At 40.1% G+C, this 25,265-nt stretch overlaps 1 protein-coding gene across 1 annotated transcript in view; it reads right to left on the bottom strand.

The window, feature by feature from the left end:
* Positions 1 to 25,265, bottom strand: part of LOC148366010 (GDNF family receptor alpha-2-like) — a 162,701-nt gene that overhangs the window by 22,541 nt on the left and 114,895 nt on the right. The window contains exons 5-7 of the mRNA XM_088335137.1: positions 14,643 to 14,755; positions 13,868 to 14,008; positions 1,962 to 2,104 (exon numbers count right to left, since the gene is read on the bottom strand). Coding sequence (XP_088191263.1) covers positions 1,962 to 2,104; positions 13,868 to 14,008; positions 14,643 to 14,755 — 397 coding nt within the window. The remainder of the gene's footprint in view (positions 1 to 1,961; positions 2,105 to 13,867; positions 14,009 to 14,642; positions 14,756 to 25,265) is intronic.

Consider the following 25,265-nt stretch of genomic DNA (forward strand, 5'->3'; position numbering starts at 1 on the left):
AAATTCCTAATCCCCTAGGGCTGCACTTAAAGGGACACTGAACGTAAATAATTCCCCCCTTGTGGAAAACAAAATGTAATTTGTTAAAAAAAAAATGTTTATTGAAATAATTAGCAAAATACATGAACTGTCATATAAACATGCTTTTTAGAAGAGCTGAGTATTTATTCGACATAACACCTGTCGGAAGCTGAAATCATTGTCTGCCATTTTGCTGCTACGGGTACCCTTTAAAATGATGTATTCTTCTTTTCCTTCTCCTACTTTTTTGCTTTATTTTTGTATCTATTTTATTTGTCCCTTTTTTGCTTTTTACCATTTTGTTTTTTCCTTCCTTCCTTCCTTCCTTCCTTCCTTCCTTCCTTCCTTCCTTCCTTCCTTCCTTCCTTCCTTCCTTCCTTCCTTCCTTCCTTCCTTCCTTCCCTCCTTCCTTCCTTCCTTCCTTCCTTCCTTCCTTCCTTCATTTCTATTAGTCTTCGTTTTTGTTCCTTTTTGCTTTTTCTTCTTTTACATTTTCTTTTTTTCTTCTCTCTATTATTTCTCTACATTTTTTTCTGCAATTGGCTTGGCAAAAATGAGAAAAAAGGTGCTTTGTGGTCACTTTGAGTCTCCGTAGTTTGTATTCTTACTCATGCTTTGTAGCACTCATTTTCAGTTGCACGACAGAATACGGCAAATGGCAGCTATTCGTCAAATCACCAAGTAATCAAACCACCCCCTTTTTTCTAATTTTCTTTGCCAGCAGGTTTTTAGGGGTATCTCGTAGCAGCAGGATGGCAGACAGTTATGTCAGCTCCCTCTAGGTGAGCCACATGTTATGTATGATAAATACATTTTTTGACGTACGGTATTTAAAAAAAATGGACCTGTGTATAATAGTATACGTATTTTTGTTTAGTATTCCCAATTTCTTAGTATTTTTTCAACTATGAAGCATTTAGGGAATATGCATTTTTTTCTTCTTCTACTCCTTGTTTTATTAGTACATTTTTTGGGGGTTGTTCTTCTTTTCAATTATAGACTTCTTCGAATTCTTCTATAATTTCTACTTTTTTAGTTTTTCCATGTCTTACTTCTACTCAGAGTTTTTTGCTTCTACTTCTACTTGTTCTCAAGCTTGGAGTTTTTCCTACCTTTACTCGTTTCTTTCTTGTGTTTCTTATTCCAGTTCTTCCATCCGGTTCTTCTACTTTCTCTTGATCAACTTTTTCACATAGTCTACATATATTTTTCTACTTTCTTTACTTGTTTCTACTTCTACTTCATAGACCCTTTTCTTACTTCTAATTTTAGTACTTTTAGCCCTTTCCAAATGATCTACCACTTCTACCTATAGTCCTTATTCAAATGCTTCTACTTGTAGTTTATCTACTCCTATGTCTTGAAATTATTCTACTACTTCTAGTTTTTTATTTCTATTTTTAATCCTCCTTCTTGTATTTCTACTTGTAGTTTTTTTTTTGCTTCTCATGCTTCTAGTCTTTCTACTTCTACTCCTTTATCTTGTATTTTTACTTCCTGATTTTCAATTTCTCTCACTCTTCTATTGCTTCTACTTTTAGTGTATCTTCTTCCAGAACATCTAGCTTTTGTACTTCAACTTCTTCTCATTTTTTGTATTTGTACTTTTAGCCCTCCTTCTTATACTCCTAGTTTATCCACTTCTAGTCATGTACTTGTACTGCAAATTTTCTATTTATTTTTCCTCAACTTCTTTTGTTACTTCTCCTTCCACTTTTTTGACTTCTTTGACTTCTTCTTATACTTGTAGTTGTTCTACTTCCACTACTTCTATGACTTCCTATTCCACTTCCTCAACTTAATTTAAACCTCTACCTCTCCTTTTTTGTCTTTAATCTATTATCCCTTCTTTGGGACACAATGGACAAAAGCGATAAACCAGACATTCCTCTTCCCCTTCCTACGTTTAAAGCCTTGCAGTGTTCCGGGTGAGAAGTTACCTTCACAATGGTCACAAAGGGAGTCTCGGTGGTCGCCAGAAACCGGTCTTGCCCCGTTTTCGCCGTAGAAGAAGAGTCCGGAAGAGACGCGTTCTTACTGGCCATGTAGTCCAGACCGTAGCCAAAAGCCTGAATGGCGTTTCCTGTGAGACACACAAGCACGGCTCATAGTCAGTGTTGGGAACAATGTTCCCTGTAATTTTCCACGGGTCTGAGCGTTCACACAAAGTCGGTGAGCAACACTTGAAACAACAGTGAGCTACGGCAATCCCAAGTGTGGCAACTGAGTCATTATCAAACATGTCCAAAACTTGACATCACGTTACATTTTGCGGAGTTACAACAATTCTTTCACAAGATTTTCATTTCTTTTTTTTCCTGGTATCTTTTGTCGCATAATACTAACAATTTTGGGGGCTTATTTAGTCGGTTGCACGATACAGAACTGGATTTAATCACATTTTTTAGTGGAAGTCCAATGTTGGCAACAAGATTCACTTTTTATTTACACGGCTTCGCCCGATATCTATTTATCGAAATGAGAATTGGAAATTATTTAAATGCAACAAAAACTTTTTATTCTTTTTTCTGTGTTTTTTTCTACTTTATTTTAAATTCCTTTAAAAAAAATCTCTTTTTGTTTATTCTTTCCCGAGCTGTTACTTTTTTCTTTTTGTTCTCTATTTCTTTTTTCCTAAAAGTACACGGGTTCCCCTGACGCTGTTTTCTAAATGCGGTATTTTGAAGTCAATCTCGAAGTCGAACGAAGTTGAGTAAAGTCGGTAGAGTTTTTCGAGAACACGTTTCTTCGGCTCGGCTCACTAAAGAGAACCGGCTCTTTCGGGTCCCAAACGGCTCTTCAGGTTGTTTTTGCTTCTTTAATCCCTACGCGACCAAATATTATGTAAAATTGTGCACAAAATGACTTAAAGGAAGGGAGGGAAATAGAACAAAAAAGAAAAAATATACCAAGATGAAAAAGTAGTGAAAAGCTGAGAAAAAATAAACAAAAGGAAGAAAAAAAAAGAACGAAAATTTAAGAAAAAAATCCGGAAAAAAAAGAAATAAAGGAAACAAAGGAAAAAAGGTAAATAGAGAACAAAAAGAAAAAAGTAACAGCTAGGGAAAAAATAAACACAATGAGATTTTTTTAAAGGAATTAAAAAAAAACAGGGAAAAAGAAGAAAAAGTCTGTGTTGCATTCAAATAATTTCCAATTAATTGAAAGTTAAAGTAAACCCTACCCAACCCTGGGTATGGGTAGAAGGAGGAGTGGAGGGCAGGATTAGAAGCTTTGAAGCTCGTCAAATAAAAAAAAAATCTTTAATATTGATGCCGATAATCGTTCGACTTCTAATCCTAGACAAATAACCAAAAATGACTGAGAGGACCCCAAAAAATATGTTTTTATCTTTAGTTTTTCATACATGAACGAGACCCTGGCAAGACACTGAATCCCAAATGCCCCCGATAGCAGGCTGCTATCGGTTAGTTAGTGTGTAAAAGGGGAAAGTGTGAAGTACATTGTAAAGCTTTCTGGGAGGTCTATATTGACTTGAAAAGCGCTATATAAATGCAGACCATCGACATTTATATTTAAGCTTTTGCCAGAAGAAAAGTAGGAGAGTGTTTCCGGTCGTCTGTAGGATTAAGAGCGGTTTGCCAAAGTAATCAAAAACAATCTGAGATTTGGGTTTTTTAAGTCTGTGACCGGGGGAGGCGGACCAGGATTTTCGCAGAATAGCGCCGCTGGCTCCTTTGCAATAATCAAAGACTTCTTTCCGTACACGTTGATTTAAGTTTGTGTTGAGGGGAAAATTTGCTCATCAAAGAGGCTGCTTGGCATCAAGGAACAGGGTCTTTTAAAAGGAGACGTATCCGTCTTAAAAAAAAACTAACCCCAACCTATCTTGAGAAAAGGTCTGAGTAGAGGTTTCTGTAAGTCAAACGTGGGGACACTCGTCATGCAAGAAGTGTTTAGAGGACAAACGTCGAAAATTATGACTGGAAAAAAACATTCGATCGTCAGAGCTTTTTTTTTGTGAGTGGAAGTTCTGACTATGTGTCTGGTATGTGAATGCACCACAATTCCAATGCGGAAATTTCTTTCTGTCTTTCTTTCTTTCTTTCATTGTTTTTCTCTCAATCTCCCTTTTTTCTTTGTTTATCTCTTTCTGTCTCACTTTCATTTGTTTTCTTTATTTCTTTCTGTCTTTTCCTTTATTTTTCTCGATTATTTATTCGTAATTGTCTATTTTTTGCTCCTTTTTTCTTTCTCTTCCTATTCTCTTCCCTTCTTTTTGTTTATCAGTCTTTCTTTCTCCCAATCTCTATTTCTCTCTGCCCCCATTTTTTCTTTTTCTTTGTTTGTTTATCTCTTTGTGTCTCACTTTCATTCTTTCTTTTTTATTTATGTCTTTCTGTCTTTCTTTCGGTCCATCTTTCTTCTTTCTGTCTTTCTCCCATTCTCCATTTCTCTCTGTCTCCCTCTTTTCTTTTTTTTGTTTCTTTCTCCCCGTCTCACTTTCATTATTTCTTTAGCTCTTTCTCTCCATCATTCTTTCTTTGTCTACCTATTATTTTTCTTTTTATTCCACTTTTTCCTTCTTTTGCATTTGTCTTTCTCCTTATTTTTCTCTGTCTATCTTTTTTCCTTTCTTCTTTCTGTCTTTCTTTCTCCCATTCTCTTTCTCTCCGCCTCCATTTTCTTTCTTTGTTTCTCTCTCTTTGTCTCACTTTTATTTTTTTCTTTATCTCTTTCTATCTTTCTTTCTCTCATTCTTTCTTTCTCCCAGTCTCTCTGTCTCCCTTTTTTCTTTTTTGTTCCTTTCTCAACCTCTGTCTCACTTCAGTTCCTTTCTCTCCTTCATTCTTTCTCCTCATTTACCTCAATTAATTATTTGTATTTCCCCTTTTTTGCTCCTTTTTCTCTCTCTCATTCTCTTTTTTTCTTTCTTCTTTTTGACTTTCTTTCTTTCTCTCAATCTCGTTTTCCTTTTCCCCTTTTCTTTTTGTTTCTCTTTTTTTTGTACTTTCATTCTTTTTTTCTTTATCTCTTTCTGTCTATCTTTCTTTTTTCTGTCTTTCTTTCTCCCATTCTGTCTTTCCCTTTTTCTTTTTTTTATCTCTCTGTCTCACTTTCATTCTCTTTCTGTTTTCTTTATCTCATTTCTTTCTCTCTGTCTTCCTTTCTGTATCTCCTTTATTCTTTCTTTTTTATATTTATTTTTCTCAGTTATTTTTTTATTTATCTTATTTTCTATCCTTCTTTCTTTCATTCTCTTTTTTCTATGTGTTGTCTTTCTCTCTCTTTATTTCACTTTTTTGAAGTTATGTCTTCCTCTCATTTATTTGTTTCTTTCACTCTTTCTCTCTTATTTCTTTCTTTCTCCGTTTCTCTCTTTTTTGGGAAAATAGCACTGCTGGCTCATTTTCAATAATCAAAGATCTGCTTTCTTCATGTCGTCGATTCAAGTTTGCGTAAAGGGAATTTTGAGGGATTCGCTCATCAAGGAGGTTGCTCGGCGTCCTCCGTTTGACACTTTATAGTAAAAATTCTCAAATCCAAGGACATTTCTCCTTTAAAACAAGCCAATCAGCCATCTCTAACAAGGCAGCATCATCTGCACGAGGCGCTTCGCCGACCCTCCTTGTGTCCGAGCACTCGTGCGAGCCTCTGCAAAAACGCGATAAAGCCCCTTTCGCTCGGCGTCTCCCACACGTGGCCAAACGAGCGAAAAAGCGTATAATTGCTTGGCAACACACCTCCATTATAAGGTCAGCAATGCGGAGATGACTTTGAATAGATTTTAGAGCGCTGATGAAATTCAAAACGGAGCGGAAACAAAAGCTTGAAACGGTCCGGCACTTTTAATCCTGCCGGACACAAACGCCGACGCTTTACATTACGGGCTAGGTACTTGGCGTGGGGGCAGCACGGCGGCGCAGTGGTTAGCGCGTGTGCGGCACAGTTCTGAGGTCATGAGATCGAACCCCCTGTGTGGAGTTTGCATGTTCTCCCCGTGGGTTTCTTCCAACCAGTTCAGGTTGTCCCCAGCCCACTGCTCAAAGATAGCTGGGATGGGCTCCAGCACCCCCGCGACCCTATTGAGGATAAGCGGTGCAGATAATGGATGGATGGATGGTACTTGGCGTGGTTACATCTGATATTGTGATTTGTTATATTTTGGAAAAAAATAAAATAAAAAAAGGCCGGCTCAGTTATTTTTTTCTAAATACTTTTAAATATGTTTGATACCTTTTGAAATCAAATTCTATTTCTTGCACACATTACATGGTGCCTCGTACACATTACCAGACAGTTTTTATCCATGGTGAAAAATGTTCGTCGGAGAGCCACTAATAATTAAATTGACACTTTCCCATGGTTCAAAGTATAAACGCTCACCTACTTACGACCATTCGACTTACGTAAAATGGTAGATATGAACATTTTTTGAGGACATTACTGTCGTGTTTCTTTCCACCGCTAGAGACATGTGGCCCTGTGAGAGGTCACCCAGCATCCAACCCTGTGTAAACATTCTATACTGTATCTCCGGCGCACTAAGAACTTTAACATTTGTATTGTTTAATATCTTGTGCATCCATTCAATATGGTTGGTGTGAAGTGTAAAAAAGAGGGAAGCCGTTTCTTTTGAAGCGAAAGTGTAATAAGAAAGCTTGATGCGGTTGAGAAAATGGTCGGAACACTATTTTTTTGGCAAATTTTTACCATGGAGATGGACCTCTTGAAGCACATCTTCTAAAAGTAAGTTAAACTTCACTTTATTTATCTTTATAGAGCATATTATTTTATGAAATGTTAATTTTTCAGTACAAAACAATACAGGTAACTTATACAAGCCTTAAACATACTTATATAAACCTTAAACACACAAAATATAGCTCTGAAGAAACTTACGAACAAATTCAACTTATGAACAATCGCAAGTAGGGAAGTGTCTAGAAACGTATCCGTCCAAAGTTGCCATGTGTAATGTGTGTAGACCTAAGACAAATGTCTGCTCTAAAAAGGCCCGACTGAAACCACATCACCGTTTTGAAAGTGTCCCTTATCGTGCTCACGCCAGGTTGCCACAAAAGGAAATCGGTGAATTATTTAAAAAAAAACCTTTGGCTGCAACTAACGATTAATTTCATAATCCATGAATCGGTCGATTGTTTTCTTATAATCAGATTTCTGATTTCCTTCCTTTTTCCCTCATTTTTTTGGTCCCTTCTCATGGTTTCTTCATGTTCCTCATCCTGATGTTTTTGAGTTTTTCAAATAACACCAACAACACCCAAATGAAAGATGCCATACACCTTGAGAATGTAATGATCAAAGACTCACACCCGGAGCCTGGAACTCCTGGTTTGAGTCCCTTTTTCCAAATGCAATATTCAGACAAATGATAACAATGTTTGCACCAGTAATTTTCACATTACTAGTCATCGCTTTATTTGCATGTTGTATTATTCCAATTATTTGTTGTTGGATTGAAAGAATCATTTTTTCTAGTATAGTTAATTACAACAAAGTTATGCATTTGCAGACTATTAGAGCCTAGTCTGTAGTTTGCAATAGTCTGTGGTCTGTGCAGCCCTTTGAGACTTATCTTATCTGCACATTTGTTTAAGTACTTGTATTATTGATGTTTCGTGGTGTTTTGGATTGCGTAAGAACATATTCAAATAAACCATTACTTCCTATGAAAAACAAAGTTTCAGACCTCGAACAATTTGGGGTTAGAACACCAATCCAGAACGTATTATAGTCCAGACAGTGGTATTTGTAAATCACTACAAGACAGCTTTTTTAGTGGTTAAGTCTAGTTTAACTCCACTTCCTTCTCATGATTACCGATGAGAATCACCTGCGCCAACCACTGCGGGCTCTGATTGGCTCCCTGTCCCTATTTAAACCCTGTCTATATCCCGTCTGTGAACCTCGGTGTATACTAGGCAAGCCTTTTTCGACCCTGACTCCCACCTGTCCCGTTTTTGCTCCCGTTTGTCTCTGGCTACGACCTGTTTCGATCCCGACCACGTCTGCTCTCCGGTCCCGGCTAACAACCCATTTTTTTTCCCGACTACGTCTACTCTCCCGTTCTGGCCTTCGACTCGTTTCCGACCTCAACCACGCCTTGCTCTCCCAGTCCCGTCCCTGACACCGCCATCGCTCGCTACGGAAGATCCACTTCCGTGTTCGGATCACAATCCGAGTACAAAAGCGACTTGCTTCCCGCGTCCAGCGAACACCGGATCGTGGGCGCAGCCCTTCCTCTTTCCTTCAATAAAACTTAAGGTAAACGTTACGCAATTGGGTCCTGTTTCCGTTCTGGTCCTGACATTCCTGACAACTTTACAATAACAATAGTAGTAAAGTAACAAAATAGTAATACCAAGTCATTTTACAATTACTTATCGGACTAGTAGCCCTTTGTCGTGATCAGTAACAAAGCGGTAGCTCTTGGATTAAAAAGGTTGGTGACCCTGGTTTTAAATCAACTGATTTAGATTGCTGATTTCTTTTAATACATTTCTAATAGGGATAATGGATTGGGATAATTCTTCCCCACCTACCAACAAGCACATCAATAAGATATATTTAAAGTGTACCTCTCACCAATAGATGCACTGTGTATGCAAATGGTATGCACTTAAATGAGTTGCTCTATGACAAGCCCATGAAGAAGAGCATCATCATTTTTCCTACTTCTTAGCTTATTTATTATCCAATGAGTTTAACCTTGGCATGCATTGGAGAGAAACATTCTGCACTGGGCTGATAAATTATTTTTATATTTAATAATTCATGTTGTTCAGGCATCCATAAAGAAAAACATTGATTTTATGTATTATTCTTGCATTCATTTGTTTTAAGAAAATGTCATGAACCAGAACAGGATCAGGACCCAAATGCCTGACGTTCTCACACAAGCCTTTATTTTACGGGAAATGGGGAGTCGTGCACGTCAGGCAGACGGTCTGGAGTGGAAAGACAGGAAGCCAGAGACCGACTTCAATTGCCCGAGTTATTACCAGGCAGATTGGGTCGATACCGGACAGGACGGACAGACAAGATAGGTAACGAATCAGGATATCGAAAATAAACAGGAGAGACTCGACGGGAACAAAAACTAGAGAAAATAACAAACAGGACAAAAAAACGAAAACAACTGGGACAAGAAATTAAACAGGACAAAAATAAACGGGAACAATACCGGACTGGAAATACCAACAGGAAAACAGGACCGAGCCAGAACCCACGTCTTGTGGGGCAAAAGTTCGTTTGACAGGCTGACAAAAAAGCACCTTGGCAACAGTGACACACACGGGCGCGGCCAATCGGGCACCATGGCAACCATGACAGATAAAACATTTTTTGTTATTTGTTTGTTTGCTTGCTTCTTTCCTTTTCTCTTTGTTACTTTCATTCTTTTTCCCCCCCTTTTCTTTTTTTCTTTTCTCTGCCCTTTTCCCTTCCTTCATTCCTTCCTTCCTGTCTGTGTGTCTGTCTGTCTTTCTTTATCTTTGTCTTTCTTTCTCTCTATCTTTCTTATTTCTCTCTCCCTCAATTTCTATCTTTCTGTCTGTCTCTGTCTTTCTTTCTTTCTTTCTCTCTTTCTTTCTCTCTCTTTCTTTCTGTGTCTGTCAGTCTGTCTGTCTGTCTTTCTTTCTCTCTGTCTGTCTGTCTTTCTTTCTCTCTGTCTTTTTTTCTTTCTTTTTTTCTTTCTTTCTTTCTCTCTCCCTTCATTTATTTCTGTCTTTCTGTCTCTCTGTCCGTCTCTCTTTTTCTTTCTTTCTTTCTTTCTTTCTTTCTTTCTTTCTTTCTTTCTTTCTTTCTTTCTTTCTTTCTTTTTTTCTGTCTTTCTTTTTTTCTGTCTTTCTTTCTTTCTTTTTTTCTGTCTTTCTTTCTTTCTTTCTTTGTGTCCATTTGTTTCTTTCTTTCTTTCTTTGTGTCAATTTCTTTCTTTCTTTCTTTCTTTCTTTCTTTCTTTCTTTTTTCTCTCTTTCTTTCTTTGTGTCCATTTGTTTCTTTCTTTCTTTCTTTCTTTGTGTCCATTTCTTTCTTTCTTTCTTTCTTTCTTTCTTTCTTTTTTCTTTCTTTCTTTCTTTCTTTGTGTCCATTTCTTTCTTTAATTCTTTCTTTCTTTCTTTCTTTCTTTGTGTCCATTTCCTTCTTTAATTCTTTCTTTCTTTCTTTCTTTCTTTCTTTCTTTCTTTCTTTCTTTCTTTCTTTGTGTCCATTTGTTTCTTCATTTATTCAATTGAGAAAAATGTCTGGAAAGGCTAGCAAATTCTTAGTAAACACAATCAAGTCCCACCCACAAGCAGTTGTTGAACATTTCTTCACATACAATTTGCAGCTTTAAAGTCCTTCTAAATGAGTAGCACAATCGCCAATTGTGTCGCATTGTGATGTTGGATAACAACCTCTTGAATATGTATCGCTCGGTCGGAGAGACTAATGAAATGTAAGGAGAGTGAAGGTTCATCGAGTGCAGGTTGCTATAGCTAACACGGCGTTGTGTAACTTAGCCCAAGTTTATTGCGCGTTCCCCCTGGCTGCAGAGGGGTGGGTGTACTACTCCCTTTTGCGAGTGATTTTTCAAGACGCCTCCTCAGCTTCAATCCTCATCCCTCATTCTGCAGGTTCAGCTAAACGGCAATCTATTGAAAGCGTTTATCCGACCGGCGGAACACGTTAAAGGTACCGCGTGGCGAGGATTTCCCAAAGAAGACTGAAAGGGAAGAGACGACGTCGTCTCCGGTACCAGATGTACGCCGGATAGATACGCGTTATTTAATTCCACGTCTCACCCAGAAGCGATGAGACGGAGATTGCGGTTGAAAATGACATGCAAATGGTTTCTTTTGTGTTAAGGTCCGGGCAGACGAGGCCTGAAGGAAAGGATGAGCGCGGAAAAGAAATGACTTCTTTCTGACATGCCATATTCGCTAATTCCAACTTAATCAGTTGGCAAAGAGATGTCTGTTCAAGTTGAATGGATGTGGAGAGCTGACAAATGTTCTTACAGCGCATTAAATCTCTTCCTCTTTCTTTTTCTTTTTTTAAATCACTTAGCTCTTCCAACACACTGCATTTTCCCCAAAAGTGTTCTGAAAAAAAACAAAATATGCTTCTACTTCTAAAAAATCAGTGGCCCATTTATTATTGCCCAAAGGTTTCCGATATGAGAATAAGACAATGTTTTTTTTACCACCAAAAATGCATGCTCAACTTCATTTACCGTATTTTCCGCACTATAAGGCGCGCCTAAAAGTCTTAATTTTTTTCAAAAGCTGACCATGCGCCTTATAATACAGTGCGCCTTATATATGGCTCAATGTTAAATCGCAAGGTCTCGCAACTTACGCAACAGCCGCGGACTCGAATTTCCCCCGAACGTGGAGTAGTCCGCGGTGTATGCTGGGATTTATATACCGGCGTTTCATTGGCTAATCAATGTGTCAATCATCATTTGAATCGATCGCTATTGGCTAAAGTTATTCGGAGCCTCGGATAGGCTAGAGGGCCGAAACAAACCCTGCAATTGGCCGAAAAAGATGTGTCAATCATCCGTTAAATCGATCGTTATTGGCTGAAGTTATTCGGAGCCTCGGATAGGCTAGAGGCCCAAAACAAACCCTGCAATTGGCCGAAAAAGATGTGTCAATCATCAGTTAAATCGATCGCTATTGGCTGAAGTTATTCGGCCGGTCCAAATTGTCCCTTGGTGTGAATGAGCGAGCAAATCATCTGTCCCTATGTGCCCTGGGACTGGCTGGCAACCAGTTCAGGGTGTCCCCTGCCCACTGCCCGAAGATAGCTGGGATGGGCTCCAGCACCCCCGCGACCCTACTGAGGATAAGCCGCTAAGCCTGACAAATTAATTTCATTTGAATTGCCAAAAGTATCGTACTGATCAATGGTACCAGTCTCTCTTCAACTTTATTCAACATCTTCCTGGTGAGGATCATGACCAAAGCTCTGGACCAAATTGAAGGTACAGTCAGCATTGGGGTCACTAACATCACTAACCTCTATTTAGCTAATGATATTGCCGGATTGGCAGGAACTTGGAGATCTGGTCAATGGCCTGGACAAAGCATTAACCCAGTTTGGGATGGACATCAGGACAGAAAAAACAAGTAATGACCAACAATCCCCAAGGTATGACCACAAACATCAACATCAACCACCAAGAACTTGAACCGGTCATCAAATCTAAATACATTGGAGCTATCATATCATAAAAGAGGTCAGAACCAGAAATCATGGCCAGGATAGCTCAAACCACTACCGCACTTGCCAGACTCAAACTCATCTGGAGGGACAAGAACATATCAGTGAAATCAAAGATCAGACTCTTGCACGGGTTGGTTTCTTCCATCTACATCTACCCTTGTGAAACATGGACTCTCACAGAAAAACTGCAAAAGAAAATCCAGGCTATGGAGATGCGATGTTACAGGAAACTTCTAGGCGTAGGCTACATATCCCAAGTGACAAACAAAATGGTGCAAAACACCCTTAGGGGACACATTGGACTATACAAAGAACTGTTTTTAACTGTGTGAGGACGAAAACTTCAGTCACCAGGACTAACCAAGATCATTGAACGAATGAATGAAAACTTTATCTCGAACATTAAGATAAAAACAGGACGAAAACAATGAGTCATTGAATATCACTGCGGCACCAATGATAATAACAACAATAAAAATAAACATAATATTTATAATAACAGTTATTATATAATAATAGCAACAATAACAACAAGTTAACCATAGTTTTAAACACAGTATTCTCAATCTCACTCATATCCCATTTTCTTCATCCCTGTATTTTATCAGTAATGTTTTTTTGTATTTAAATTTAAGACATGAATAGTTGGACATTGTTTGATCTCATCTTGTAAATCGTTCCAAAGTTTGACTCCACACACAGACAGACACATTCTTTTCCTGGTTGTTCTCACCTTTGGGATTTTGAATTTACTACAGCCCCTCAAGTTATAATTTCCCTCTATCCGAATGAATAATTTTTGGATGTTTTCTGGCACCATGTTTTTGTTGACCTTAAATAACAGTTGTGAAGTAAACATTTTTATTAAATCCTCCAATTTTAATAATTTGGACTGCACGAATAAAAATATTTTCCAGATATCCTACCCTGTGTATGGTTTTTATTGCACTTTTTTGAAGGATAAAAAGGGGCTCTAGTGAGCTTATAATTATAATAACTTATAACTTAAAATAACTTATTATAATAATTATATAACTTTTAATTCTCCAGGGAAGACAGAAAGACCAAAAAAGAACTAGGCCGACAACATTAAGGAAGGGACTGGTGCCAACGTTGCCACCACTCGAAACAAGCCGGGGGCTGTCAACAGTAGAGAAGCCTGTCCAGAGTTGTGTCCTCACTGGTTCCCCGACAACTCAGAGGGTTAGGGGATCTTAGAACTGTGATATAAAAATGTATGTGGCAGTGGCTCAGGAGGTAGAGCGCTCATCTTGGGATCGAGAGATCGCAGTTCGAATCCCGGGTCCTCCGTGTTACATGTTAAAGTGTCCTTGGGTAAGACACTGAACCCCTAATACCAATAAGCAGGTTAGCGCCTTACATGGCTGCACGGCCGCTATTGGGAAATGCGAAGCATATTGTAAAGCGCTTTGGGAAGTCTTGACTTGAAAAGCGCTATATAAATGCAGATCATTTCATTTTCATTTCATTTCAAATATACTCTATTCGATTCCTGTACCTAGCTTTTACTTTTCCCCTGAATTCTCCAGTTTCCAAATTTTCCGTCCTTGCTAGCCAGCGAGACCCGATGCAATTCACCGATTCACCACACGATTGATCATAAAAACCTCGCTGGGACATTACTCACTCAGGCAAGTGTTTTCGGTGAAGCTTCGCAGGAAGTTGCCGCATTCTTCTTCCTGGTTCCCGCTGCCCTTGCAGGTACACCAGGGCGAAACTGTCCAATGGCTGAAACTGCTGTCCACGTAGTTGGGCGTCATATCCGTCCCTGCGGATCGTAACAAGAAAAACATCTCCTGGTCACTAATGGACAATAACGGGCAATTTTTATTGCAAAGACTCGATCGAAAAAAGAAAAACATGGCCACGTTTGTGATTTTATGGCCTTCGTTTCTGACGTAAAGAGGCAATTCCGCCAATGAATATTTCCGTAAAGCAGGTGCTTTAGGAAAGTCGACAACAAGTTCCATCAGCGGTGTCGTGCACGTTTTTTGAATTATCTCCTCGCCGAAATTCCAATTCCGCTCCGGTGTAATCTCCGACGAGTCCGGACGTCGGCGCCGAGGTTCCGCTCTCGAGATATGAACCCCGGCAAAATTTAATACGGGCAAACAGATGGTCATCAAGTCTTTTAATTAAGTAAACACTCTCTCCGCTCCTCCCTAATTACTTATAGTTGTAAACCGACGGGCAGGACCCTGGGGGAGATATCGGCGCCGCCGGGGAAAAGCTGACAGTCTCACTCCAGGATAAAGAAAAAAAAAAGGAGAAAAGGAACACTGCGGCACGGTTTCGCCCTCTCTAGACGAGAAGCGTCTCTTGTAATCCGGCAGCGCTGCTGACATTTGTGAAAAATGTTGTGAGCTCTCCCAGCGGGTCGTTTCTTTTTCGGGGATACTGACCGATGAGTCTTGTGTAGGAGGCCAGGCAGGCTTGGTGATTGTCTTGGTTGGGGCAGGTGCTCACCGTGGGTGGGACGTTTCGGCAATTCACTATGAAGTCGGCCAGTCGGGACCTGCAAAAAAGAGAGAACAGATAAATGGACAGTGATAGTTACGGTTACCTTTATTGAGTTTTTTGCAGGATATTCACTGACTGGGGTTTAGTTCTGTTCCAGATGCAGAATGTTTTGACTGGGGAATTTTGATAACAGGACTCTGACGGAGGACGGCGGGCGTTGTTTTGAGAACAAGGCCCTGATGACGTGGAAACGCTCGCTGTTGTTTTGAGTGTTCCAGACATCGTGGCGCTCTTCTCCGAGATGGTGAGGCCCGGGGGGGCTTCGTTGGCGCGCCCATGGGAGGAGTCGGCGCGCCGTTGTGCGGGGAGAAGATGGCCAATGGGAGAGAGCTGGAGGACTTCAGATGAGGGCATCCCCGAGACTCCAACGACACCCAGACCCTAATTTGGCCGTTTTTGATGGAGTGCACTTAGTTAAATTGCCAATGAAATTAAATCCACCCCGTGTGGAAATGCTGGCTTTCCTGTTCATTTTTTTCGTCAAGAAACGAGCGCGCATAAATTGTTGGGTGAATGTAGGTTGTGTTTGGTTAATGGAGTCAGATAACTAATTCGACTAATTTGGTAAACGGTACATTTTGAAATTAATTCCCAACAACGGAAGCGGTAAAGAGCAAAAAAAGAAGGCAGAAAAATAGGAAATACACAAAACTTGAGACCAGGGGTCACCAACGTAGTAAAAGAACAAAAGCACAGGGTGCAAATGCGCCCTCTCGGCTGCTATCGCAGCAATTGCGCTTTGTCGGTCCTGGCTTTCAGGAATAGTTGCCTTGGGATAATGGATTGTGGTCCAAACAGTTCAGTTGATTCTAGGGGGGCATATTGGCACACGCAATGCAGCCTAAACCGAAAACAAATGCGGTCTGGCGACCCCTTCTTTCAATAGTCAACCGGGGATTTTGTATCACGGCCACTGCTGTGTATTTAAAGTGCTTTCTGTGTGTCAATGCTCTGACAATATGGGATTGGGGATGATGGATAGCGGATGCACGAGTGCAGTTCATTTTAGGCATACATATAGTCATGTACAAAAGAGAAGCCAGGCCTGACAAATGGGCACTCTGTCGATATTAGTTTGCAGCAATTTGCGATCAGGGATAATGCATCCCTGCCGTTTGAGTGCAGTTCACTCTTTGTTGAACAGAATGACCAACAAGAGCCACCAAGGCCAACAAAGTTACGCTGCCCGCTCTCGCTCACAAAAAAAAGTGATCAGGTATAATGAACCGTGCAATTTAACTACCTTGCAGTAATTTGGGATTGGGCATAACAAAAGCACGAATGCAGTTCATTTTAGGTGGAAAAAAACAGGAACAAATGAGCCACCACAAATCACACAAATTTGCTATCTCAACCATCTCTCCAAGCAATGGTCAATTGGGGAGATTGGATCACAGCCAAAATAGTACAGTTAATTTTAGGTGGCTCACAAAAGCAGGTTTCAGCGGCCCAGACCAAACAATTTCACTCTGCGAGACCCTGCTCTTAGCAGTAAACGGGAATATTAGATCCCACTAATTCATTTTGGGTATAAAGAACAAAAAGAGAGCCACCAGGCATGACACAAATTTGCTCTAGGCCCCAGCTCTTAACAATAGTTGACTGGGGATAATTGATCACGGACTAAACAGTGTAGTTTATTTTAGGTGGGCCAAAATGGCACGTTTTAGCGCGCCAACCAGAAAAAAAGGGTCCTTGACGGCCGCTACTCTCAGCAATAGTTGCCTGGAGAGAGTGGATCCTGGCTGCATGGGTCCTGTTCATTGTAGGCGGAAAGAACAAAAAAAAATCCCCCACACAAATTTGTGCTCTAATTTCCGCTCAAAGCAATAGTCGAATATGGATGTTTTAGCAGCCCAAACCGAAAAAATACGCTCTGCCTGACCCTGCTCCCGGCAATAGTCAACTGGGGTTAATGGATTGCAGCTACTACAACAATGCGTTTTATTTTAGGTGGGCCAAAATGGTAATTACTAATGTCGGTCCGTGTGCGGAATGATATACGATCGAGGATAATGGATTGCGGCCGTATGAGTGCAGTATACCTTTTGGTTGACAGAACAGCAAGAATCGCAAGAAGCAAAGCCAAGCCCGACAAAATTGTTCCCTGCCTACCCTCGCTCGCAGCAATATGCAATCGGCGATAATGGATCTGCATCAAATGAGTGTTTTTGGTTGATAGAATGACAAAAAAGAGCAAAACAATTCAATAAAGAGCCGCTAAGCCTGACAAACGTGCACTCTGCCGGCCCTCGCTCACATGAATCGGCGACTGGAGATAATGGATCTCGGAATAATATTCAACTCAAAGTCCGGTAATGTTGCAAAGTACGAAGCACAATGTAGCGATGGATTACAGTTTTAATGTTTTACTGTCTTCCCTTTATATCACTATTAAACCACATCCCAACCATCTGGTAGAGGAAATGATTTTCGTAAAGCCTGCCCGAGGGAAGTAGAAAACGGCAACTTCTTTTGTTTTGGTTGTAAAAGATTTAAGATAGCGTTTGAAAATTCTTCACTGACATATAACCGTTAAATTTACGATAGCTTGTTATCAAAGTTAAATTTCACCAGAGGGAAATTACAACTCGGAGTAGTTCACTTTTCAAATACATCTCATTTTTACGACGATTATTAGTGGCTCAGAGCAGACCTTATTTTTTGGGGTGTTTTTTTTTTTTTTTGTCTTTCAATTTTTTTGATTAAAAAAATCAAAAACAAAAAAAAACATGGAGGAAAAAAACATTTGATATAATTGTTATGTATAAAAGTATGATAGATTGGATTCAAATGATCTAGAGCAGGGGTGTCAAACAGGCGGCCCGTGGGCCAGATCAGGCCCGCTAAGGGGTTGAATCCGGCCCACGAGACAAGGCTGAGAGAAGCGCGAGAGAAAAATGAGCTGCAGGTCGAAATATGTCCAGTTGATGTTGCCAAAGCCAGGTGCCTCTCACAAAGATGCTGTACATGTATTTCTTTCTCTCTCTTTCTCTCACTCTCTCTCTCTTCCTCCCTTTTCCTCCCACTCTCTGTCTCTCTCTTTCACTCTCTGTCTGTGTTTCTTTGTTCCTCTTTGTCTCTTTTTCTCACTGTGTCTTTTTACCTTATTTTGCTCTCTCTTCCTTGTTCCCTTTTCCCTCTCTTTTGCGTTCCCCTTTGTCCTTCTCCCTTCTCTCTTCTCTCTTCCTCTCCTCTCTTTCTTTCTTCATCTCTTCTGATTTCTTTCTTTCTCTTTCCTTCCCCCTCTCACTATTTCTCTTTTTATCTATTTTGTTTCTCCCATTCGCTCTCTTTCTCTCTTTACTCTCTCTCGACCCTTTCTCTCTTTCCTTGTCCCACCCTCTCTCTTTTTCTCTCCCTCTCTTTCTCTTATTTCTTTCTCTTTTTTACTTTCTCTCCAATCGACTAGTCTGGCCCCCGAGAGAATGTTTTGTCTATCATGTGGCCCCCGAGTTGAAATGGGTTTGACACCCCTGATCTAGAGCATGAGTGGGGTCAAACTACATCCTGCAGGCCATGGAAATAAAAATACTATAATACAAAAATAGTAAGGGAGAAATATTACGACAAAAATAGTACTAGAGTATTACTACAAAAATACAAAATCAGACTACAAAATTACTACAGAAATATGACAACAATAGTACAAAAATGGTACAAAAATACAACAAAGCTAAAAATCAATTGTAGTCCTTAAAGGCAGGGACGGAGTATCTTAATATATTTTTTGATTCATTCTTAAAAGAAAAAAAATAATTACATTTTCAGTTGCAGGAAGTTCTTCATATTACAATTCAACGCTAGGATAGTCTACCCTAATTTTTTTGTATGTCCCATAATAAATGGCCTTAATTGATGCGTAATCTTTGCACCAATACACATTTCATAGAGCTCTGTTTAGGCATAGAATCCACCTGTCTTCTCGTGCACGACCTCTAGGGGGCGATGGCGCTTCACTTGACATACGAACTAATAACAGCTGTCGTTAATCACGTGGGAAGAAGAAATGCAATGGCAAAGCCAAGCCAACTGAGGGAAATGTCTGTGTCAGTAATTTTAAGCTGACCTGTTGAGAAACAACAATTTAAACATTTAGAAGCACTTCACCCAAAAATTCAAGCACTTTTCAATTCTTGTCAACAAAACTTTAAGATTCAATTATTTCAAAGATTTCAAGCACCTGTTCGAATCCTGTGTTTACAGTTGTCCCCCTTCCTCCCATGTGCGGAGCACTTTTTGTCATTTTACCTTTGCCCCTGACAAACTTGTTACTCAACTGGTGTGTCTGCGCTTGGGTCCGCTCCCACAAAACATAACATATATGTTTTTTTGGGGTTCAACAGGTGGCCTGAATACGAAGCATCGTTCTCTAATGACTTGGAACTCATGTTATTTTTTTCCCTTTGCTTTTTCTTGATTTTGTTATCTCCATAACACGCACAAGAAACCCAGCAGTAATTAATTAATATAGGATGAGAGCGTCATGTTTCCTTTGACCCTTTCTTGCACGATTATCCCTCACATCTTGTTTTTTTTTTTCCGAAAATTCACTTTGGGCGCCAACCTGGGCTAGCGATAAAAGCGGTGGGTTTTATTTGTGTGTTTTTCCGTGTTTGTGATAAGAGCTTTAAGTCTTCCGAGGCCCCCAGGGTGCCATTGCTAATCCACTTAAGTAGCTTTATTGGGAGAAGCGTGTGCAAAGTTACTCTGTCTGTGCCGTTCGCATCACCGCTGCCCACTCCAAAATCTTCTTAGGTCCGTTTTGTTAATAAAAAGATAAGTAAAAGAGGCTTTGTGACACCTTTTTTGATGTATTTATTTTGGTTTGGTGTCTAAAATTGTTTTTTCAAATAATCAAAATGTATTTTTCCCATATATCTTTGAAAAAATGTGAAACAAATAAAACAAACGCCACACTAAGGAAAGTCGCTTTTGGCATTACCCGCGACAATAAGGGTTTGGAGATAGTGGATCTCAGCCACATGAGTGAAGTTCTGTTTTTGATGGACAGAAAGCTAAAAAAGAGCTGCCAGGCCCGACAGAATTGCTCTTTGTGGGTCAACAGTCAAAAAGGGATAACCCATCGCTGCCAAAACAGTGCAGTTCATTTAAGCGGGCCACAATGGCAGCCAGAACCAAAAACAAATGTGCTCTGCTAAAGTCGACAGGTGATATTGGATCACAGCCAGAACTGTGCATTTCAACTGCTTTCTGCTGGCCATTGCCCTCCGGAATAGTCAACAGGTGATGATGGATCGTGGTTGCAATGGTGTGGTTCAATTTAGGGGGTCACAATCCCACACTTCAGCAGCCCGAACTGAAAACAAATGTGCTCTGCTGGCGCCTACTCTCTGCTATAGTCGTCAGGTGATAATGGATCACAGCCACAACCGTGTATTTCAACCGCCTTCTGCCGGCCCCTGCTCTCAGTAATACTCAACCGGTGAAGATGGATCGCGTTTGCCATGGTGCAGTTCATTTTAGGGGACCACAGTCGCACCCTTCAGTGGTCCAAAGTGAAGACAAATGTACTCTGCAGGCCCCCACTCTGCTATAGTCGACAGGTGATAACGGATCACAGCCACAACTGCCTTCTGTCGGCCCCTGCTCTTAGCGATAGTGATGAGAGATCGCGGTTGTAATAGTACGGTTCATTTTAGGGGGCCACAATCACACTCATCAGCAGCCCGAACCAAAATAAATGTGCTCTGCCGGCCTTTATTCTTTGCTATAATCGACAGGGGATAATGGATCACAGCCTCATCCGTGCTTTTCAAGTGCTTTTTGCCTGCCCTTGCCCTCAGCTATAGTCAACAGGTGATGATGGATCGCGGTGGGGTTCATTTCAAGGGGCCACAATTGCATCCTCAAGCCGCAGAACCGAAAACAAATGCGCTCTACCGTTGTTTTCTGCTATAGTCGACAAGGGATAATGGATCACAGCCTCAACCGTGCATTTCAAGTGCTTTTTGCTGGCCCCTGCCCTCAGCAATAGTCAACAGGTGATGATGGATCGTGTTGGGTTTCATTTTAAGGAGCCACAATCGCATCCTTAAGCGGACGAACCGAAAACAAATGCGCTCTGCCGGCCTCTACTCTCTGCTTTAGTCGATAGGTGATAATGGATCGCCGCTGCTTCAGTGCAGTTCACTTTTTGTATGTAGTTTGCAATAGTCCGTGGCCCTTTGAGACTCCTTGTGATTAAAGGCTATAAACATGTAAGCATGACTTGACTTGAAAAAAAAATAAACCTGCTGTAGTTCTGTTTTGTGTTATTCAATCAGTTTTTTTATTTTTCTTCATGTGTGTTAAGGGGCCGATATCCCATTTAGTTATATTTCGCAAGGCCTTTTATGAAGCGTACCTCACAAAAGGGAAATCTTATCACGCTGATGATCTTCTCCGGGGCTTTTAATCATCTTAATGCGGCAAAACGGATGTGAAAATAATCACCTGGCGCCGTCGATACGCCCCCTGAAGATATGTTGCCTTTCAACAAAGCCGATGAGTTCATTAGTGAAAGGGAATAAAGAAAACCAGTAAACGAAATGATGTGTTAACAAACCCTAGCCACAGCTCGATTTATTAGTGATCCAGTAACTCCCGTCAGTTAAATTATTCACAAGGGTGCACGGGTGCTTGAAAACGCTTGAATTTTAACATTGTGTTTTCAAGGATTCAAGAGTACTTAAATTTGAGGTGAATAGCGTGGAAGTACTTGAGATTGTTGCCGTGTTGCCGACACTGCTCTCTGTTGGCTTTGCTTTAGCATTGCATTTCTTCCTTTGTTATTAACGGCAGCTGGAATTAGTTTGAACTCCGTTGTCCTATGAAGCATCATGCCAAAAGAGGACAGGATGCATGCTACACCTGAACAGGGCGCTATGAACTGAGTATTAGTGCAAAGATGCAGAGATTGTCTAGCTGAAAGCGAGGTTCGCGGGATGGTCTGACAGCTTCCTCTTGGGGGTTTAAAAAGGGTCAGGGAACCAATCAGCGACCAGAGCTGTTGGCCCCAACGGGGCATTCGCCGGTGCCCCAAATCAAAAATCATGACAAAAACAGGGATCACAAAAGCATGGGTACTGATATTGAATACTGTAATTTACCACAACACCGATATAAGTATTACTTTAATTTTAGTGTAATTTGATGGCAAGCACAATTTTTTGGCATTAAACTCCTGTCTCATTTACCATGCTTTGTGGGTGGGACTTGTTTGCTGTATCATTGCCTTTCATAACTAGTGTATTTAGGCACACATCTATCATAGATCTACCTTCTTTATTTTGCTCTAAGAATGCACTAGATGTGAGTGTTTGAATTCAAATTTCTCCAAATTCTTCTACCAGGGAAGCATGCCCCCGGACCACCATGGAATGTCCACCCGCCAGGGTCTCAAAAAACTATAAAGGTGAGACATTTTCAAAGTTATTCTTTCTATGCTAGTTTATGTTTTTCCTTTCTTGCTGGAATGATACTGTGTCGGCTGAATATGGCAATCTCCAAAATGTTCCTTCACCTTTTTAAATATGCGTGGCAGCTGGCTCACCTTCAGACGGAGCAACAAAGATACTCGATCATTGCCGCATTTTTCGTTTTGAAGACTGATGATGGATTTGGTGCTGATTCTGTGCCCAGTGTCATCAAAAGAGGGGAATACCGAGACCCTATGCTACCTAATGCTTCAGTTATTACTGGTTTACTCTTTCACAGGGAAAAATAGAAAAATAAATAAAAATGCTTCCTGCACCATGGAGGAACGAGCACCCCTTGACTTGAGATGTCCGATGCCGATTGGCCAATTTCTAGCATAGTGTCTTTCATACTGTGCTGTGACACCTGCTCTGCGTTCCTCTACATCTTGCTAAGAAGAGTGAGTCCAGCTCCTTTCGTCATATATCTCTCTTTCTCTATCTCTCTCTCTCTCTCTTTCTCTCTCTCTTTCTCTATCACTTATTCTTAGTCAGCAAGGCTTTTAATTAACCTAAAAAACAAATACATTGACTAATTTAAAAAAACTTAGCGTAGTTTCATGTTGTTTTCTCTTTCTCTCTCATTGCCTCTCTCTCTCTATCTGTCGCTTTCAGTTGGCAAGGCTTAAAATCAAAGTGCGTCACCAGAAATACATTGACTAGTTTGAAATACATATTAGATTTCAATTTGTTCCCTCTCTCTCTTTTTCCCTCTACCTCTCCCTCTCTCGCTCACTCTCACTCACTCTCAGTTAGCAAGGATTTTAATCAACCTAAAGAGAATTTAGAATATGTTGTGAGTTTAAATTATTTTTCTCTCTCCCTCTCTCTCTCGTTCTCAGTCGGCAAGGCTTTTACTCAAGGTGCATCAAAATATGTACTGAGTTTTAAATTGTCCTGTGACCGGGCACCTGCTCTGCGTTCCCCTACATCTTGCTGAGAAGAGTGGCACCTGCTCCTTTCGTCATGCCCCCTGAACGATGTATATCACCCTTTCACACTCTCTCTCTTTTTTTTTCTCTCTCTGTCTCTCCATCTCGACACTATATGGTGGATTTTCACTGTATCGAATGTGGTTCTCGTCCCCATTGACCGCGAAAAGGGAGTCGTGAGCGAGGAATCGGGATGAAATAAGAAGGTTTGCCCTTGTGTGAAGTTGTGGATCATTTAGCCAACCGCTCTGCTTCATTTTGTAGCTATGTTTGAAGAGAATTGCCGTGGGGGGGATTGCGGGGGTGTCCGGCTTAAAGTTTGTCCTTCTCTCGGCCTTTCACTAGCGTATATGCGTTCATGTGATTGAAGGAGGAAAAAAATATATACCTCAAAGGATAAAGGGATGGGTGAGTACAAATGCGCCATCCCATAATAGAAGTCACTAATGCCACAACCAAAGCAACATTTTGTGTTACATTTACACTTGAATCTAAACCAGGGGTGTCAAACTCAGTTTCGCTATGGGGCTAGATCCAAATTTCAGTCTGATCAGTAATGTATCAAATCTTTAGTTGTGTTAATCTAATATAAACACATTTATTTACAAGCAATAGGGAAACATATTTTCATTTTTGTGTTAACTGGTTTATTTTAACATTTGAATGCAGTTTTACACCAGAACCAACTCACCATGCTATACAAACTCAAGCATATAGTTTGTTTTTATTTATTTGATCAAAATTACCAAGAGACTTTTTTGTCATGCTCAGAAATTGATGGCGGACCTGATTAAATCATCCAACAGGCCGGACACAGCCCGCCGGCAGTATGTTTGACACTGATGATCTAAAACAAATATATATTCAGTAATTGATATTGGTGATATTGTTTTGACCGTTTTTTTTTTTTCTGTTTGTGAATCAAAAACACAAATTTGCTTATGAAGTGCCATTTTTAATTTACATTAGATCCTTGATCACAGTCTCCCTCACGTTATGTAAAGAAAATTGGCCCCAGTATATGCCTTTTTTGACGACTGTACGACATCAAAAATAACCTATTTTCTTGAAATCATAACTTAGCAATGTTTGTGCGCATTACTGAGCAGGTCACGTGCCTCATACATCACTTAGATGCCTGTCTGCAATTGGTGTAGGTCATATAAGATGCTAGTTGGCTATTGGTTTGTGTCATTATGAAATTGCTGTGTGCTGAACTACCCCCCACAATGCCTTCCTCTCTAATCAGTTGGGTCGGAATCATTTGTGCTTTATAAATAAAATACTCTTTTTTTGTATTATATTACGGATTAGTTATATCTCTCGATACTTGCAGTGATGCTAAAGGGAGAAGCAAAAACATGATAACCATGCTTTCGATTATCAAGAAATACAAATACAGTGGGACCTCGCTACTTCGCCGTTCCACGTTCGCGGGATCAGAGCTTCGCGGGTCTAAAAAAATAATAATAATAAAATAAAATAATTAAAAAAAAAAATCTTTATTTTTTAAGCGGGTTCAGAGCTTCACAAAAAAAAAAAATAAGCATTTTTGAAGGGGTGTCGCTACTTCAAGGATTTTCACTTTTCGCGGGTGGTTTTGGTCCCCATTAACCGCGATAACCGAGGGATTACTGTAAGTCACAATAATCACTACCCTCTCCAAATTCATGGCGATATCTAATTGACGATCAAGAGTTTTATTTAGAATAAGTAGGCAAAAGTCTTTAAAGAGCATGACAAGTTTTCAAATCAGTTTTAATTTTGATCGGAGGTCTCCTTCCCTCTGAGCATCCACCTGCTAACTTTAATATACCAGCTCAAAAATCAATTTTTTTCACATATGCTTAGTTAATAATGATATTTAATCATAAATAAGTATATTGCATATACTTGATACTTATTTTTTGATTAATTTAATGCTTTATCTGGGTTAACAGAGGTTCATAACCCATTATCTTAGTACGATAAGATTTTATCCCTCGCAATACAACAATTTCACCTTGCGATCTCCACAACAGAGCAGAAGAATATCAGATCTCGAAGTGCACTGTTCTTAATTTGTTCCGTAAATACGCCACTGCTGTAAATTATG

The sequence above is a fragment of the Urocampus carinirostris genome, chromosome 5, assembly GCF_059441175.1.
Source record: "Urocampus carinirostris isolate Australia breed hairy pipefish chromosome 5, RoL_Ucar_1.0, whole genome shotgun sequence".
NCBI lineage: Eukaryota > Metazoa > Chordata > Actinopteri > Syngnathiformes > Syngnathidae > Urocampus > Urocampus carinirostris.